At 49.3% G+C, this 10632-nt stretch overlaps 1 protein-coding gene across 1 annotated transcript; it reads right to left on the reverse strand.

Annotated features, from left to right (window-relative positions):
- Positions 1 to 8784: 8784 nt before the first annotated feature.
- LOC144105343 (uncharacterized) lies at positions 8785 to 10424 on the reverse strand. The gene is made up of 2 exons (XM_077638491.1): positions 9805 to 10424; positions 8785 to 9346 (listed from the first exon to the last, which is right to left on the reverse strand). The coding sequence occupies exons 1-2, from the start codon at positions 10065 to 10067 to the stop codon at positions 9004 to 9006; spliced, it is 606 nt and encodes a 201-aa protein (XP_077494617.1). The 5' UTR covers positions 10068 to 10424; the 3' UTR covers positions 8785 to 9003.
- Between the last annotated feature and the right edge of the window lie 208 nt (positions 10425 to 10632).

Consider the following 10632-nt stretch of genomic DNA (forward strand, 5'->3'; position numbering starts at 1 on the left):
GTCCTCCTGCATGTTTGTAAACAAACGAGGTGGCGCTGCAGTCTCTAGCGAGCTCGTGGTAGGCAAAAGGTCGGGGAGTGGCGTCGCGGATAGGTGTTGAGCGCGGGTATTCAAGGCTTGTAGGCGCGTTTCCAGTTTCTGCGAATCATAGCAATGGTCGATGCTTCCAACTTAGTAATTTGTTGAAGTACACGAGCTCGCGTTGGCCACGTGCGGCCTATAAAGGGAAATAGTTGGCCGCTGTATTGTATATATGGTTAGTAGTAAACATGTAGAAAGCGTTCCTGCCGTTTATTTATGCGCTAGGCATTGAATAAAACAAGTTTTGACACTCTGCACTAGCCGGAATGATTTTATTTCGGGACAATAGTGAGGGGAAGTGCTGGCCTTGTTTCGTCGGAGCAGACATGCGCTCATCGTCTGCTCACATACGTACGTTTCGCGCTGTGCGAAAAGTGGGGACAGCGTCGTGTCCCTATCTCCTGTCTCGCTTAGCGCTGTTTTTAGCCGCATGACCACGCACCAGCCAGGCCAACTTGTCCTCTTGTTAAGCTGGTCGATTTGGTGAAAATTTTTGATTTCTAGAATTGTTTTCTTTCCTAGCCCTGAAGTCTAGTTTCGTGACGAAAAATTATAGCAAAATATTGAGTACAAATTTATAAATTACGCTTTTTAGAAGTGTGGTCGTCAAAAATTGTGAGGTAATTTCTTTGATTTCAGTGCCGCATTTCTTTGACCAAAGCGAAAGCAAAGATGCCATAAACGAGGGAATAGACTTTAGGTTCGTTTTGTGACCTCTCACATTTTCTGCGAATGGATCACTCACCTTCGTAATTCGCATGAAAATCAAATGATTCCATTTGTCGCAAATTATTCCTGAGACGTTGAGGAGCGTTATAATTTTTTTCGATTTTTTTTCGATTTTTTTCTCTACACGCGCAGTACTGTGTTATTTCTTGTAAGAAACGTTTTCATGTTACTATGCATGCATAAGTACTGATCATATAGAAAAAGAACTAATCGCGTCATTGTACAGAACAGGGCTTTATGTACATGCTGGCATAAAAAAAGCGCACTATCTACTCAATTATTTGAGACCTTGGGGGGACTTGACGACGGTGCTAATTATAATTACCCAGAACTGCACCAGGTATAGCTATAAATAAAAGGAATTACTGAAACTAGCGTAGGAATTTCATATTTGCACCAAGTTTAGTTACATATCGCATGCATGAATAACGAAAACACTTTTCATTGCCGCGTCCCCTCTCAATCTCGCCACGTGTCTGTTAGTAGTACGCCTGCGGCTGCTTCTTTCCAAACAAGCTTCGCGATCATGTACTACCTCATGAAACATGACACATGCATGATGCAATGAAAAAGCATATGGCGTTTAGCACACTTAAGGTACGCTATTCTAAGCACACCAACGCGACCGCGCAAGATTGACACAACTTACCAGACTTCTTTCTACTCGAATGAAATAATTACGTCGTCATTCAAGAAACAGTTTCAAGTAAATAATAAATGTCATAAAACGCGCCATTAAAACATGCTGTGCTATTAACAAAAAAAACGCATTCCTTGGGGGCGAGTGAACCTGTCGGCGCCCCGTGCACTCCGGCTCAAGGTGATAAGTACGTGCGCAGCTGCATATGTCTTTTTTTTCCTTGAGCAATTATCAGCCTACTATCCTGAAGTTCAGGTGAATGAACGCAGTAACTTACATGCTATTAAGTGCATTGAGTGGCAGTGCCTATCGACTCCCAGACTTCGCGCTTTACTACCATGGCCCAATGCCTGTTAGCCAGTTTCCGATGCGGCATTTTGTGCGCGAGAAACCCATCGAGGCTAATTTAATATTTTTTTATGCTACTACGCGGATCCAGCAGTGACGCAGCTGGTCAATGCATGCTGCTTCTGCAGTGCACAGGCTTGAAGCAGCCGCCGGTAGCTGCTGCAGCTGCGGTAGGCACGGGCAAGCGGAACCTGTTTTGCCTACCATGCGAAAGTCGCTGCTAACATCAGCGCCACCGCATCTTCGTGACGTCGCGGGGTGAAGGAGGTCCATAGTAGGGTGGCTAGAACTTTTTCAGGTGTGAAAAGCGCGGCGCGTTTCCCTTGCCGGAAGTGGCACCGCTGCTCACCGACGCCGCCAGGGGCGCTGATGCTAGAGGCGCCGTCGCGCGGTCGCTGATCATGCATGGTGGAATGCGCGCGGACCGCGTTTAATTGCGTGATTTGCGCGCTGTGATTTGCTTTTAAGATGCTGCTGATGGTGAAAAATGGCTCCGCGGTGGTATTTTGTCCACATGATGCAATGATGAGCTCCGAGTCGTCAAGAATTATTCACCAAGCAGAACTGCTTTCTTTCCACAGCAGACGACAAGCAGTTGCAGGGATCTTTTCGTTGATTTAAAGGGAACTCATGAAGAAGACGAAGACCTAGTGGGTGGATACGTGTCTGCTTCTAGGTCTGTGTTTTCGCTTTTCGCTGTCTTCTCGTGTGTGGCGTGGGTCGGACAGTGCCCTCCGTGCGACCGAATGCTGACGACGCCCCTACGGAGAAATTCCCAGCACGGCGGGCGCATTCTCAAGTGAGAAAACCCAACCGGAACCCTCAGGGGCAAGCTAGGCTTAGCTCGGCGCTGCCGAGCGAGGCCGCGCTACGCGTCTGCATGGATTCTGCGTTGTCGACGACGGCTACGCGGATGCCCGCTGTGTTGCCACCTGACGCAGCCTCCACGTCCACGCAATCGTCAGCGCCTCTAGGCCTCCAGCCTGCGCCGTCTTCCGATGCTACGACTTTGGCCTGTGACATGGACTGCTCTACCGCCTCCGTGCCCGTGGCACTCCCTCAAGAAACTGTGCCCGTCGCGCCAGTTCAGTATTCCCACCAAGGGCCGTCACCAGCGTCTGAGCCTCCTCCACAGATGCCTCCCGTGAGTCAAGGCTCTCTTCCGCCTGCTGCGAACTCGTTCCGCGTTACCATCAAGCCTACATTGCGCTTTGATATGACTGCCATCCCTGCCCGGAATGTTCAAGCCACAATTGACCATGCCCTTGGCTCTTCGAACTACTGCGGGTTTGTCGTCCATCGCCCATCGAACACCATCACGGTAAACTTGTCATCCTTGATGGACGCCCAGAAACTTTGCGCAGTTACGCGGATCCCCCTGGATGACAGCAAGCATGTCCCGGTGCAAATATATTTTGCATCTGGTCCTGACACACTCCGCTGCATGGTTTATCATGTCGACAGCACGAGCCCTCCCGAGGAGGTGCGCGCAAATATTCGCTGCTCAACTCATGTTGTACTGCAAGCACGGCCTATGGGTCGCCGGGGCTCATACCTGCTCATCCTGCAAGGCCCGTTGACTCTCCCGAAGTACCTTACCTACTACGGTGCGATCGTCAAACCACAGCCCTTCCGACCTCGTCGTATTTTTTGCTATCACTGCCACAAAGAAGGACATATGCAAAATACCTGCCCTAATCCAGTAGCTGTGGCCGACATGAATGAACCAACAGCTCATTGTGCCCTGTGCAAATCGCCGGACCATGACATTCGCTCCCCCGCTTGTCCAAAGAAGAAGCAAGCGAAGAAGTTTCACAAGTCGCCTGCAAAAATGGATGTTCCTACAAGTAATCGCTTTGCAGCTCTCGCATGTGACGACAACGACTTCCCTGAACTTCCTTTATCTGAGCCTGCTGCTCACCATATGTCTCCTCGCCAGCGTACATATGCACAAGCGGCTCACCTTCCCGGATCAAATGGTACGCCCAAACGTCCAGTGCATCCATCACATGTGGATACTACAGATGAAGACACAGCTTTAGACAATGCAATCGCGGAGGCTCGCCGCCGACTAGACGAACTCACCCAGCGCCGGGAACAGCGTCGTTCTCAATCCTCTCGAAGAATTCTCATAACTCGGGAGCAATCATCAGAGGAATCACCTAGGGTAAGCACTGGCCCACAATCAGGTGCCGACCACCTGTTAGCCGTGACTACCCCGACAGTGGACAAGATATTAGCGCTGATGAAGCAGGTGACATCCCTCATCGTGGAAGCTCTTCGGCCTCGTCATGGATAGCGCATCATCATCGGTGGTGGTGCAGTGGAACTGTCGCGGTTTCGCTAATAAGGCCTCTGAAGTGAACATCCGCCTTCGCGACGGAAAGCTGAGGGCATGAGCGCTCCTACTGCAAGAGCATAATGCACTCCCACGCCTTTCAGGTTTCTGCGCATACCATTCACCATCTATCCCTGATCGCCGTTGCACCGCCTCCTCCCTCAGCCCAGGTAAATCTGCAATTTATATTCACAGTGCAGTTCCGCACACACCGCTCGACCTTTCACGGTGGTGCAACACACGTCAAGAGGTTGTCGCCCTTCTCGTAAAACCTGCACGCACACCCCTTATTCTAGTTTCTTTTTATAGTCGTCCTGGCTCCGCATCTCCCAATCTGGGATGGGTTCGTTTTCTACGTTCTACCAACTCGGGTATCCCTATTCTAGTTGGCGGTGACTTCAACGGCGCACACACTGCGTGGGGTTACCCATCGGATTCCTCAAGGGGTTCACACATCCAAGGGAGCTTTTCAGATCATTCCTTTCAACTTTTAAACCACCCGAATACTTCTACCCGCCCACGAGGTGGCCCGTATTCACCTGATTTGACTTGGTGGTTAGGCCCCGGTAACCCTCGTTGGGCTGTTGATTCTGATACTTGGGGTAGCGATCACAGCCCTATTTTTATCTCCCTCACGCCTACGCGTCTACGGAAAATACGCCGCACTGTACGAATAACATCATGGGATTCTGTACGCGCAGACAATCATTTATCTACATTCAACCCCTCTTCAGCATTGTCTACTCTATCTGATGTTCTCGCTACTCACACTATTACCACTACTGTAAATGAAGATGACCCAAACCCGGACATACATCTCTTGAATCTGTGGGCTCTTCGTCGCCAGGCGGATCTTTACGCTACTCGTCCCCCCGATGACCCTTCGGCTCTTCCTACTCTTCACCGCGCTACCGCACGGGCGCGGCGCTATGCAAAGCGGCTAGGCAGGCAACGCTGGGCTGCATGGTGTGCCCGCCTGTCCTCTACGCAGGGCAATCGACATCTTTGGAGAGTGTTTCACGCCATGGAGCGCCCTTCTCAGGTTGCAGATTACACAGAGAGCATTCGCCTCGCGCTAAATGTGGATGAGGACACATTTGCACAACAAGCGGCCCGTCAATTTTTTCCAAACCATGACTGCACCGCTACGTCTCCACCTGACTTATCGGTAACAGAGCCCCCCGATGGGATTACTTCTGACCTCACCATGGCAGAGCTGCTGGCCTCCATTGACCGTTTAAAAACTACTACTACTCCCGGGCACGACGGCATACCTAACTCCTTATTCCGTAACTTGGAAGGGAGGGCTTTGGAAACCCTACTTGATACTTTTAACGAAGTGTGGCTTTCTGGCGTCATGCCGGGAGACTGGAAGCATTCTATTGTGGTTCCAATCCCCAAGTCAGGTCAGCCTCCAGTATCTCTCTCGGCCCTTCGTCCAATTTCCCTTACCCCTACCATCTGCAAGCTTTATGAAAACATTCTAGCCGCACGCTTATCATGGTGGCTGGAATCCCATGATTGTTACCCAGATTCCCAAATTGGTTTCCGCCCACATATTGGAACGGAGGACGGCCTTGCTACTTTGGCTGCTGACGTGCTTGACCACTCTCCACAGAGTCACCTTGTACGAACCGTAATCGCTACAGACATAACAAAGGCATATGATAACATCCTTCACTCTGCCATTCTTGCCTCCCTTCAAACTCTTGGTCTCCCTCACCGGTTCCTCCTCTCCATTCACGCCTTTTTAGCAAATCGAACCTTCAGCGTGCGTGTCCACGGAAAGCCCTTTGGTAATTTCACTTCCAATAGAGGAGTGCCGCAGGGCTCCGTTCTCGCCCCCACATTATTTAATGTGGCTTTAATTCCTCTGGTTCGAGCCCTAGAGACCATCCCTTCTATCCGCGTGCTTGCATATGCCGATGATATCACCTTGTGGTGCTGTCATCCAGATGCGTCTATTCATCAGTCGGTCCTTCAACACGCGCTGGATGTATTGACATCTCGCCTCCCACCTTTGGGTCTAACACTCTCTCCTACTAAATCATGTTTCATTCGAATTGGAAATAAAGCCGCCTTACGGAAAGCTCCCCCTTTAAATTTTACGGTACATAATTCTCTGATTCCTCAGGTAGAAACTGTTCGTATTCTTGGTCTTCTCCTCCATACATCTGGGACTGGCACCCCGTGGCTGACAGCCACCCGTAAATCGGCTCACGCTACTCTAGGTCTGATTCGTCGCATAGCTATGCGCTCTGGTGGCGCACGTGCTCATACGGCCCGCCAGCTTGTGCGCTCTATCCTTCAGCCACGGATAGTATATCAGGCTCAATTTCAACGTCTCACCCGCAGACAGTGGGACTCCCTTGAAGCTATCAATCGTGAGGCTATGCGCGTCATAACATATCTGCCTCGTTTAACACCCATACCTGTGCTACAGGAGTTCGCCCAACTTAATACACTCAGTGAGATCATCGACCAACGGGTGGCAAATAGAGCTCGAAAACAGTCTCTCAAACTTCATCGTTTAAAGACACTTCCACCGTGGTCCTATTGCCAGCTCACTGACAATCGCCCCACTGTTTCCCCGTCGGTATCAGCAGCGTATCTGCCTGAAGGGTGCATATTATACACGGATGCATCTCATTCTGCAGAGAGGGGAGTTACTGCTGTGTATAGTCCATCTCATCCGCATCTCAACTCTCGCGCGACGTATACTGCGGATACGTGCACTCCCCTGGCATTGGAAGTTCAAGCCATTTACAATGCCATTGCTTCCCTTCCGCTCGTTCCAACATTCAATACAGTTCACATTTACACCGACTCCCGCGCCGCCCTTAAACAGCTGAAGGCTGTTCGACGAACGTTCCAGATTTCACAATCTATTCATGTGCTCTGCGCAAAGTATCCATGTCCTGTGCGCATACACTGGATTCGCGGCCATGCCCAGGATCCACATAACATTCAAGCGGATGCTATGACTCATCTTCATACATTAGACGATCCGCAACCTTCCCCTCTTCCCCCAGATCCGTTCCTGTCCCACGTTTCCGATTCCGAAGTTCTGCGCCAGCGAACACGCGCTCTAATTCCTCCGTGTTCGCACCCTCTCCCCCGTAATCTTACTCGGCAGGAGGAGGTATCCGTGCGCCGGATTCGGGCAGGGGCGGCTCTGACACCATCTGTCCGTCATCGGTGGCGTGCCAAAGATCTGCCACTACCTGACAGGTGCCCTCACTGTGCCCATGTGCGGCACTTGTTGTGGACGTGCCCAGCGACGGCTGCTATCAGAAAACGGCTCCTCAGGGAGGTGGGCCTGCGGTGGAACCGCGAAAGTGACTTCGTGAAGTGGACAATGGACAACCGTTTCATTAACAACCTCTGCGACTACCTCAGCGCAACGGTTCTTCACTCCTTCTTTTAACTTTCAATCCCGTGCATTCCTTGCCCCCTTTCCTTTTTCAACTTATGCCTCATGGCACACTTCTCGAATAAAAAAAAAAAAACTCATGCTCGATTTATGTGCTGGCATGAAAGTTGCTTCCGCAGACGTCCGCACGCTTTTCTGCACGCGTTCGAACGGCGCGCTCGGCTGTTCGTTAGTAACACGAAATGAGTGCCAAAAGTTAATTAATTATTAATTGGTTTTTTGGGGAAAGGAAATGGCGCAGTATCTGTCTCATATATCTTTGGACACCTGAACCGCGCCGTAAGGGAAGGGATAAAGTTGGGAGTGAAAGAAGAAAGGAATAGGTGCCGTAGTGGAGGGCTCCGGAATAATTTCGACCACCTGGGGATCTTTAATGTGCGCTGACATCGCACAGCACACGGGCGCCTTAGCGTTTTTCCTCCATAAAAACGCAGCCGCCGCGGTCGGGTTCGAACCCGGGAACTCCGGATCTGTAGTCGAGCGCCCTAACCACTGAGCCATCGCGGCGGGGCCCAAAAGTTCGCCCCTCCCTGCATTTTCCGCGCCGCTAAAGCGGTTCGCTCGCGCTGCTTTTTGCCTTTCAGTTTTAGCAAATTATTTTGCTTTCAGCTGGACTTCTTCAATAATGTGAGGTATTTTTGTTATCGAGTAGCAGCGGATGACAACAGAGCGGCTAGATCTGCCTCTCAATTGCTTGGATTTGAAGCCCAAATGCTGTAAGCAAAGCTGGAGATTTGCGCTGTTCTGTGTGGAAAATTTTAACAAATTCGAAAATCGTTGCATGCTTTTGTTTTGCTCCTTAGACAATTATACGGCAAGACTACACTGTGTCGCATACAAGTTCGTACCGTGAAAGAATTAGTGGGTTTTTTACGTACAGATGTCGAAAAGCAATAGTAAAAATGTAGTGGGTGGATCCGGATTAATTTTCCGCTGCATGCAGTTATTACTTGCGTTGCAACCGCAGCAAACGAGAATTCCCTTTTCAAAGAAACACTCCCAAGAAGTGGCAGCTCATGAAGCACACAAGTGTGGCGAGGGCACCTACCCAGCAAAACATGCACAGTATGAAAAAGACATGTTTCTGGAAGAACACATTTATTTTCAGTTGTTCATCCACATACACAACAGCATGATAAGCCCGTTAAAGCACGCATGGCTTCATCCTTTTGCATTTCCTTTCATCTTCCTTTTGATTAACTCCTTTAAAAAAAAGTGAACCCGTGTTAAGCAGTAGAACTTCACTACTGAACTCGTCAATGTTACTGAGTGCGGGGGGCAGCCTATTTTTGTTGTTTCCCCAATTATTTTCCACATGTCAGTCACCGACTTAGCATGAAGGGTAGTTCTGCTGAAGAAACTAGTGACTTTGTTCTCTAATGTCATAATAAGGTTGTAGAAGGAGCGCGTTGGGAACAAAAGCCCACCAAGGTCTCACTGCATTGATGCTTCCGTGGGTAAATCAGAGCTGGGCACGTCTTCTTTCTTCATTAGGCAAGCAGCCTTGCAATACTCACAGTCGATGGACAGCACGCGTTTTCGTGCCATGTAGCCGGCGATATAATAAATAAGGCGGGCATCACTTTGTTCCGATATGTAGGAAGCATGGTCAACAGACACTTCGGCTGCATCGGATCGGAGCGGTCGGCTTTCTGCCTTTTGCTCTTCGCTGTCTGTCTCGTTCAGCAGTTCCTCCACAGATAGCAACGACTCAACTACACCATCAGGCACGTTACCTCCCTTGGGACTCCTGGCAAGACTATAGAAACTGAGGCACCTGCAAGTAAGCACAGAGCAGTAACTCTTAATCAGAGCCAAGTGTAAACCGGTTAAATTGCACAGTGTATAACCAGCAAGATTAGCGATACCTCATGATGACAATAAACTGGGCCGGAGTCGGATGGTCATTGGCCCCACCTGCCTGCCTCACAATTCCGAAACACCGCTCAAGGCAATCTTGGCTGATGTGCGCAGTCATGAGGTACTTAAAACCAACTTTCTCTGTTAGGTAGTCAAGTAGGCTCTTTGTTGCAGTGAGGGTCACACGCAGGCCCACTGCCGTGCTTCTGCTTAAAAATCCAATCCCCTTAGCATGGCCCTCCCAGAGGTCTAGAAAGTGCAGCATTTCGTCCAATGTTTTCTCATTCCTGCTGTCGGGTCTGAAACACCATTACAGAATGCACATAAATGTGTTGTTGACAACTGAGATAAATGTGGCAATAAATTTGAACTTACCTTAAGGCTTCTGCTGGGAATCTGGACGTCATGGCCTCAATCAGATTAGCCATGAGCCCAATGACAATTCTTGTTGGGTCGCTGTTCGGGTATTTGCTCTCAATTTGCTCTTTGTAGAAGGCCAAAGCATTCCTAACTGGGGCGCTAAAGACTTGAAAAGCAAGGTCTACCCACATCTTCTCGAACCCATTAGGAAATATATGGGACCTCGTAAGTTTTGGTGCCACCTTCAAGGTGACGCAACCACTCTCCACCTTCCACATTGTCGACACGTGTTCCCAGTGGGCCTGTAAAATTAATCATTTCGCATTGGAAACACTGACAACAATGAGCAAACATTTATGAATATGTGCCAACATTTCACAAAATGTTTCTTAGCAAGCATACCCGTCCATTGTGCGTGTTGAAACCTTGTTTTTTCATCATGTTGCGCACACATTTGACAAGGTGTGGGAAGTCAGATATAAAATGCAGAAATCTGCCCTTCTCACAGGAATGGACGACCCTGCACCTTATATCATTGAAGTTTCCACGTATGCCTAGGATGTTCCACATAGATCGATTCCACGGGGCACCATCAGAACAAATATAATCGACACGGAGGCCAGCTTGTTCGGTCAATATCGTTGCTTCTAGAATAATTTTTTCCAGCAGTCTTGCTTTCACATTTCCATTAGAAGCGAACACACCTAAGGCAGAAAAGAACATTGTATGCGATCGTGTGATTTGCTAAAAAAATTTAGGAATAATCAAATTTTATTCCCTAGCTGGGGAATACAGTTCAAAGAATGATGTCCAATCACACGATGGAATTGATGGTACCACCCA

Source organism: Amblyomma americanum, chromosome 1 (genome assembly GCF_052857255.1).
Source record: "Amblyomma americanum isolate KBUSLIRL-KWMA chromosome 1, ASM5285725v1, whole genome shotgun sequence".
Classification (NCBI taxonomy): domain Eukaryota; kingdom Metazoa; phylum Arthropoda; class Arachnida; order Ixodida; family Ixodidae; genus Amblyomma; species Amblyomma americanum.

What these genes read in the sequence shown, in the direction of transcription:
- LOC144105343 (XM_077638491.1), bottom strand. Translation starts at nt 10,067, where the DNA reads ATGTGGAAGGTGGAGAGTGGTTGCGTCACCTTGAAGGTGGCACCAAAA. An exon ending in TTCCCAGCAGAAGCCTTAAG is followed by an intron (nt 9,347 to 9,804) that starts GTAAGTTCAAAT and finishes GCTTACTTGCAG; the next exon opens with GTGCCTCAGTTTCTATAGTC.